General features: G+C 47.4%; 1 protein-coding gene across 1 annotated transcript; it reads right to left on the reverse strand.

The window, feature by feature from the left end:
* Window positions 1–1,712: 1,712 nt before the first annotated feature.
* On the reverse strand, window positions 1,713–7,596 carry asb10 (ankyrin repeat and SOCS box containing 10). The gene is made up of 5 exons (XM_056293712.1): window positions 7,272–7,596; window positions 5,757–6,024; window positions 4,972–5,476; window positions 3,935–4,048; window positions 1,713–1,898 (listed from the first exon to the last, which is right to left on the reverse strand). Exons 1-5 carry the CDS (start codon window positions 7,594–7,596, stop codon window positions 1,713–1,715), a joined length of 1,398 nt encoding a protein of 465 aa, XP_056149687.1.
* Window positions 7,597–7,865: the final 269 nt, after the last annotated feature.

Consider the following 7,865-nt stretch of genomic DNA (forward strand, 5'->3'; position numbering starts at 1 on the left):
AGGATTCTATGGTACAAAACATTATTATAGGATCCTATGGTACATAACATTATTATAGGATCCTATGGTACATAACATTATTATAGGATCCTGTGATAAATAACATTATTATAGGATCCTATGGTACATAACATTATTATAGGATCCTATGGTACATAACATTATTATAGGATCCTGTGATAAATAACATTATTATAGTATTCTATGGTACATAACATTATTATAGGATCCTATGGTACATAACATTATTATAGGATCCTGTGGTAAATAACATTATTATAGGATTCTATGGTACATAACATTATTATAGGATCCTGTGATAAATAACATTATTATAGTATTCTATGGTACATAACATTATTATATGATCCTATGGTACATAACATTATTATAGGATCCTGTGATAAATAACATTATTATAGTATTCTATGGTACATAACATTATTATAGGATCCTATGGTACATAACATTATTATAGGATCCTGTGGTACATAACATTATTATAGGATTCTATGGTACATAACATTATTATAGGATCCTGTGATAAATAACATTATTATAGGATCCTATGGTACATAACATTATTATAGGATGCTATGGTACATAACATTATTATAGGATCCTGTGATAAATAACATTATTATAGGATCCTGTGATAAATAACAATATTATAGGATCCTATGGTACATAACATTATTATAGGATCCTGTGATAAATAACATTATTATAGGATCCTATGGTATATAACATTATTATAGGATCCTTTGATAAATAGCATTATTATAGGATTCTATGGTACATAACATTATTATAGGATCCTGTGATAAATAACATTATTATAGGATTCTGTGATAAATAACATTACTATAGGATCCTATGGTACATAACATTATTACAGGATTGTATACAGTCAAAGATCTGCCCACAGATTGGCAAGAAATAATCGTGGTTAAATCAGATCGTGTAGTTCATGTGATTTATATTTGTGTAATTCATGTTTGGCTTTGCTCGTCAGTTCCTTTGTGTAATTTCTGTGGTTGCAGGTTTTGCACATGGACATTCCTGCCTCACAGAAAACGTCTCCAGCCTACAGCAGCGAGAAGGGTCGATAGGTTTTGTCGACTGTAAGCAGAAACATATGGACAGCTACAGAGTAGGGGATGTAAAGGAAGATAAAGGGGGAAATAATTGGAGAGCTTTTTCCTTTTCTTTTTTTTGCCAGCGGTGAAATATCACATTCAATAACATCTCGTGATTTTTACAGAGCTTGTCCAATTAATAGCAATTATTACATATGAAAACATTTGAAGGCAATTCTCAACGCAAACGCCCGCAACTGTGCAAACTATACATCGTGACTGGCACATCTATGTCTCGTGAAAACTAAAATAAAGTGTCAAAAAAATAAAAGCAAGTCCCATCCTTTTCCCCTCCGTAGGTATCTCGGACGCAGACGTGAACGTGTTGTCACGGGAATTCACACAATACGAGCGGATGCCCACGTTTGACCACCTTAAATCTACAGCACCCTCTTGTGGCGAAAGAGTGAAAACGTCCGGGCTGCACAGAGAGCTGCGTGCTCTGGCGTGTAAAGCTGGTGTATGGTTCCCACGCGACAAGATGACGGATAAAGAGCAGCGCGCCGTTTGGACACCAACCAAAACCTCCTCCCAAGGCTGCCGTGGGGGCGAACTGCGTGGGGAAACGGGTCCTCAGTGAACGTAGCCCCTGAAATCCAGCAGCAGGTAGTTCTTAATGAAGGTGGGCAGGCTGAGCTTTGGCACCACCTGCTGCACCCGGGCCCCCAGGAAGCTCCTCACTCTGCAGCGTGCAAGGTGCTGCAGGGATCGAGGGCCCTGGGCCAGTGACAAGAGAGACTCGTAGAAGTCCTGGTGTTCCTAGGGGGTGAGAAAAACACACGTGAGGACTGAACATGCAACTCGTTTAGGCCACGTCTAAACTAACGCGGATAAACAACCGAATAGCCATCTTCTTTTTTTTAAATTTCGATTCTGGCCACCAAAAATCTGTCTTTTCGCAAAAGCCATCCAAAGTGGAACATTTTGAGAAACACCAGTCTAGCACTGGCCCTGTGATGGTCTAGCGGCCTGTCCAGGGTGTCTCCCCGCCTGCCGCCCGATGACTGCTGGGATAGGCTCCAGCATCGCCACGACCTTGAGAGCAGGATAAGCGGTTTGGATAATGGATGGATGGATGGATGGATAATGGATGGATGGATGGATGGATGGATGGATGGATGGATGGATGGACCAGTCTAACATTATAATGTGGATTGGGGAAGCCAAGCTTTTTGAACTTGTTAACGTATGATTGTCGTGTGGTGAAGCCGCTGGCCCATGCCCAATCCAGGAGACTTAAAGGACCAAACCAGTGTTGTGACCCCACTAACTGCAAATTGCGTATAGTTTTTTTTTTTTCGAGAACCTTTAATGAGCCCCGTGGGGAAATTACGCTCTGCCTTTAACCCATCCTAGCTGTGTAGCTAGGAGCAGTGGGCAGCCGGCGTGCAGCACCCGAGGACCAACTCCAGTTGGTCTCACCGCACATCGGAGAGGGGCACAGACAGGAGTATTAACCCTAACACGCACGTCTTTCTGATGGTGGGGGGGAAACCGGAGTACCCGGAGAAAACCCACCGCAGACACAGGGAGAACATGCAAACTCCACACCGGGGTTCGAACCCAGGACCTTCTTGCTGTGAGGCAACAGCGCTAACCACTGTGTCGCCGTGCCACCCAGGATTTACATTACTAACAGCCATTTTCTAAACCACGGCGCTGCGTTTTATTTTTGAATACATGTTTCCTCCCTCCGGGAAGCCGGTGGTTTCCAATTATTTCCACATGCAAATCAGCTTGTAGAGATTTGAAACTTGCTTGAGATAGAAAATCCATCATGGCGTACACCAGGGGTGCCCAACTCCAGGCCTCCAGGGCCGCAGTGTCTGCAGGTATTTGTTGCAACCGTGCACTACACCACCTGATTTAACTAATTCCTTTCCCTCCTTGGTCCAAGAGGTGAGCTAATTAGCTAAATCAGGCGGTGCCGTGCATGGGCGGAACAGATACCTGCAGACACTGCGGCCCTGGAGGCCTGGAGTTGGGCACCCCTGGTGTAGATGATGTCTCTGTGTATTTTGCCAGAGTTGCTTTACTGATGTGGGGTAACGTGGCTGAAAGTGCACCTTGAATGTTGTCCAAGCGGTTTCTTTGTTGCTGGATAACAGAGGAAGCTGAAAGCGCAGATTGATCTGAGACGTTTTCTGGGCTGCAACACAACTTTGACAAAAAAAAAATGAAGGGAACTAAAGGTTCACTGTGATGGATTACCTTTCTCAAGCAAGTTTCAACTGATTTTCATACGAGTAACCCAATGGAGCCCTGGGGTGTATTGCAAAAACGCACTCAAAAAACCCTAAAACCCTGCTGTGTGTTCTAGAAGATGATCAAGAGTAATGTGAACATATACACGATTTGTTGTAAATGGGCCGAAATATGGTCTGCTGCGTGCTGCGGGCCCAGGGGCCACGGCCCTGGAGGAAGGAACCGAGGGCGGTGTGCCAGCGGGGCAGGCTAAGCTAACTGCTAGCCTAACGCAGGCCGGCGGTTCCAGCAGTCACCGTGGCTGGCGCTCGCTCTCCTGGACAGGGGAGTTTTGGACCGTGTTGCACTGTCCCCAGTTTGTCCGGCTTCGTGTGGACGTGGCCTCAAGGACGCACCGTCTGCAGACTTGTGTTCTTGCTTTTTACACTGCAGAACACTAATGTGTAACTTGACAAGAGGGACTTTGGGGGAAATGGGGGCTGACAGTTGGGGTTTTCATGAACTACCCAGGGTGACTAGCAGATCATCACACCGTACTGACACCATCAGCTTCATGCAGCGCCCCGGGACTCATTACCACACAGACTTGCCTTGAAGACCTCCTGGGAGACGGCCTCAGCCCAGGTGTCCGTCACTTTGAGCTTGGTGTAGGCGTTCATGAGAACCTCGATAGTGCGCGGAGAGGCACAACAGTGTTTCAAGACCTGGGGAGAGGAGAGACAGGGTGGAGCTCGTGATCCCATACAATCACAGAAATACAGTAATTACACACTTGTGAAATGAACAGATTGGTCTGCCCTCTGGGGGTTTAACTGGAAATTATGCAATTAGTGCTAATTAATCTCCTATTAACACTTGCCTAATTAGGAGCAGGGTTTTTTTTGTGTGTGTGCGTGGCGCGCGCGAGGCGAGGGCTCGGTGATAGTTGTAGTCTGTTTCCCGCCGGGAGTCGAGCACCTCATGTTGAGTCACGTAATGGCAGTGATTTCACTGATGTTCTGGATTCAGATCGTTTTTCAGAGTCACTGAACTCTCATCCGAGGTCTAACGGGGAACCAGACCAATCACTGTTTTTACTTCATCTGCTCTACCTCACATAGCTGCATCAATGCTGCAGCGCCTCCGCACACATGCACTTCCTGTGTGGGTCTGCAGGTGTGTGGATCAGCTATCTCAGACGCTGTACTGCGATTCTTTCTCTCTTTTTTCATTTTTTAATTTTTCCCCTTTTCTCCCCAATTGTACCCGGCCAATTCCCCCACTCGTCCGAGCCGGCCCGGTCGCTGCTCCACCCCCTCTGCTGATCCAGGGAGGGCTGCAGACTGCCACACGCCTCCTCCCATACACGTGGAGTGGTCAGCCGCTTCCTTTCACCTGACAGTGAGGAGTTTCGCCAGGGGGACGTAGCGCGTGGGAGGACCAGAGGAGGCGCTAGTGCAGCGACCAGGACACATACCCGCATCCGGCTTCCCACCCGCAGACACGGCCAATTGTGGGATGCCCAACCAAACCGGAGGTAACACGGGGATTCGAACCGATGAGCCCCGTGTTGGTAGGCAACGTAACGGACCGCCACACCACATGGACACCCCCACTGTACTGCAGTTCTCCGCATTTGTTTTCCTACCTTGGGCAGGGCTCCAGGCCACACCCGAATAGAGCCGTGGTTGAGCAGAGAGCGGACCACCCTCTCGGGTTGATGGGAAATCTTGTAGCACACCACCTTCAGGATGTTGTGCATGGGGGCTTCACCGCCGTAGTCCATGTCATTGACACAGGCGCCGTTAGCTAGCAGCAGGTCCACTGTGTCTGGATTTGCATTCTTACAGGCCATGTGCAGCGCAGTGTGTTTGTCGTGATCCGGCGTGTGGATGTCTGCCCCGGCCCCCATCAACAGCTGGCACACCTTGAAATAACGCTGGAGCTCCTGCGGCTCCTGGGGCTGCGAGCAAGCGGCGTTGAGCGGCGTGAGGCCCTCGCTATTCTGTTTGTCTACGGCGGCTCCATAGCGTAGGTAGAGCTCAGTGTGCTCTGGGAGGCCGTTTCTGGCTGCTACGTGTAAAGGAGTGTCATCTTCATCCAGGCTCCGCCCGTTAATTGCGCCACCATACTGAAGGAGGTACTTGGCACAGCTGTAATACAATGAACTGTTAATGTTGTTACTTCTGCATAATCAGTGACAATTTAGTGCCCCAAAGACGCATGCACATGAGAACATTTTCAGGTGCAGGACAAAAGACATCAAAATGGGTCAGTGAAATATTAACACACTAAATTAAATGCTCCGAAACATATCTACCCCAGCACGGTAAACGTTTCCACCCAAATCTTCATCAGAACCTGATGAAGCTAACCAAGGAACCTACAGGAACAACTAAACCACAGCATTATCCTGCTCTCTGATCTACTCACTCGAGGGATTCTGGGCCGGTGCAAACATGCAAGGGCATGAGTCCATCTTCAGTAACAGCGCTGGCATTGGCGCCATGGGACAGCAGGAGCTTTGCACACTCAGGCTGGCAGCTCTCGCAAGCTTCATGAAGAGCGGTGCTGCCACCGGGTGCTAGGTCTACGTTGGCCCCGCGTTGCAGCAGGAGTCTCAGGCAGTCCGCGAAGCCTCGGCCAGCTGTGATGTGGAGTGGCGTGGTAAGCTCCTGTTCATAGGTCAATGACCAGAGCCCTGAAAGCATGAGGTTAATGTTCATGAAGTCAACAGACACCATTGCTCATGACTGCCGTACTTGCAGGTACCATATAGTAAAGGATAAACTACAGTTTTTTTTTGCACACCATTTGCTATCTTGTTCTAAAGTCAAAGTACCGAGAGACCTACTTAGTCCCCTGTAGTTAAATCTGAAGTTCTTCCATTCCTCTATGTTGCTTGTGTCGTAAACGGCATCAATAAGGTAGGCATGCTCATCGTCGTCAATGATACTAATGACAGTCAGGTCATCCCCCACGAGCAGAGAGTTCCAGAACTGCAGGATACAACCTGTGGCTTGGGCCGTTGCGATGACGTCATTGCGGTAAGCCTTCGGTTTGTACCACTTTAGCTTAGGCAGCGCATAGGCCATACTTCGCAGACTGAAGCAGCTCCCCAGAGGCGATGCAAAAGGCTCGCTAACCCGTTTGTTTGTAATGTTTTTTTCGTGGTATAGTTTCTCCTGAAGAAAACAAGCTCATATGAAGGCTGCCCCGCGAACGCTATTTCAGGGAGGTGTTATATGATATTTTGGTTAGCCCAGAGAACCGTGCCAGTGCAGGCGCACGAGAACGAGTGAACAGTGTCACATGTAATCTAGTCTCTTTAAAATAGTCAAAACTGCTGATAGTCAGAGGACAACGAGGCCATGTGCCCTGGGCATTTGTGTGAGGTGACGGTCCAAAGGTATGAACAGAATGCAATGAAGGACAAGTGATGATTTTAAATCATTGTTCGGAATTTAACGTTCTCTTCTATTAGCATGATTTGCCATTCCACTGGTTTCAAATGCATGGCCAGTTTGAAGTGATGCCAAGAATGGAAACTACCCCAAAAACAACAGAGCAGACAGCTGCATAATTGGGTCACAGTGAGTTGCAAGGTGGGGCTTTCTTTGTGGATAAGTGGAACCAGATGACTAGTATGTCTGATGATTTGGTGAACATGTGATGGACTATTTCTATAAATATTGCCGAGCTCATACTGGGGTATTGCCTTAGTTCCATGTAACCATGAACAGCAGTAGAACAAAATCTCTTCTTCTCTTCTGTTCAAAACAAAATCGATCAACCTCTTTCACTGACGTTTGACAATATTTTCGAGATGAGAGCTTCGGTTTGAATTCAAAACACTCCTAAGGAAACCAGGATAAAACAATTTGCCAGATTCTCACCATTCCCAGTTTGACCCCTTAGAAAGAGGTTATGTTAGCCCTTGTCGCTTACCTTCCCCACTGGCCACCCAGCGCATGTCTCCTCCCTGTGGCTCGACAATGAAGTTGACTGTGGAGCCTCTAGGGAAGAGGCGTTGCATAGCCTCCAGGTCCCCCGTATAGAGAGCGTTGTGGATGACCAGATCATGGCAGACTGCTGGTGGTCGGGTCGTGCTGGACCTCAATGGGATCAAGTCCCTGGCCCCTCTCTGCAGCATATAGCAGTTATGCTGATGGGAAGCCAGTTTCTTCCTATACTTGTGTCTTTCCAGCATGTCCTCGTCAAGTTGGAGGGAGCGTAGGGCTGTAGGCGAGAAGACAAAACTGTCCCGCGACATTGCGAATGACTTGTTTCTAACTCAGAAAAGTAGAAGACGTGTAGAACTGGCAATCTGTCTCTCTGTTTCTGTCTTGGTTTCACGCTGTCTGTCCAGTGTCCACATTCTGCCCTCTGGCTGGCACTGGGTTGGTTCCCAGAGTTGTTTTGATATCCAATCTGAATATGAGGCCCTCCCTGCAACGTGACAAGCACGGCTATTTTTATACTTCTCTATGGCCAATTCCACCCCTCTCGTTTGCCTTAAACCAAACTATTGGCTTGAAACCT

The sequence above is a fragment of the Lampris incognitus genome, chromosome 14 (assembly GCF_029633865.1).
Source record: "Lampris incognitus isolate fLamInc1 chromosome 14, fLamInc1.hap2, whole genome shotgun sequence".
NCBI lineage: Eukaryota > Metazoa > Chordata > Actinopteri > Lampriformes > Lampridae > Lampris > Lampris incognitus.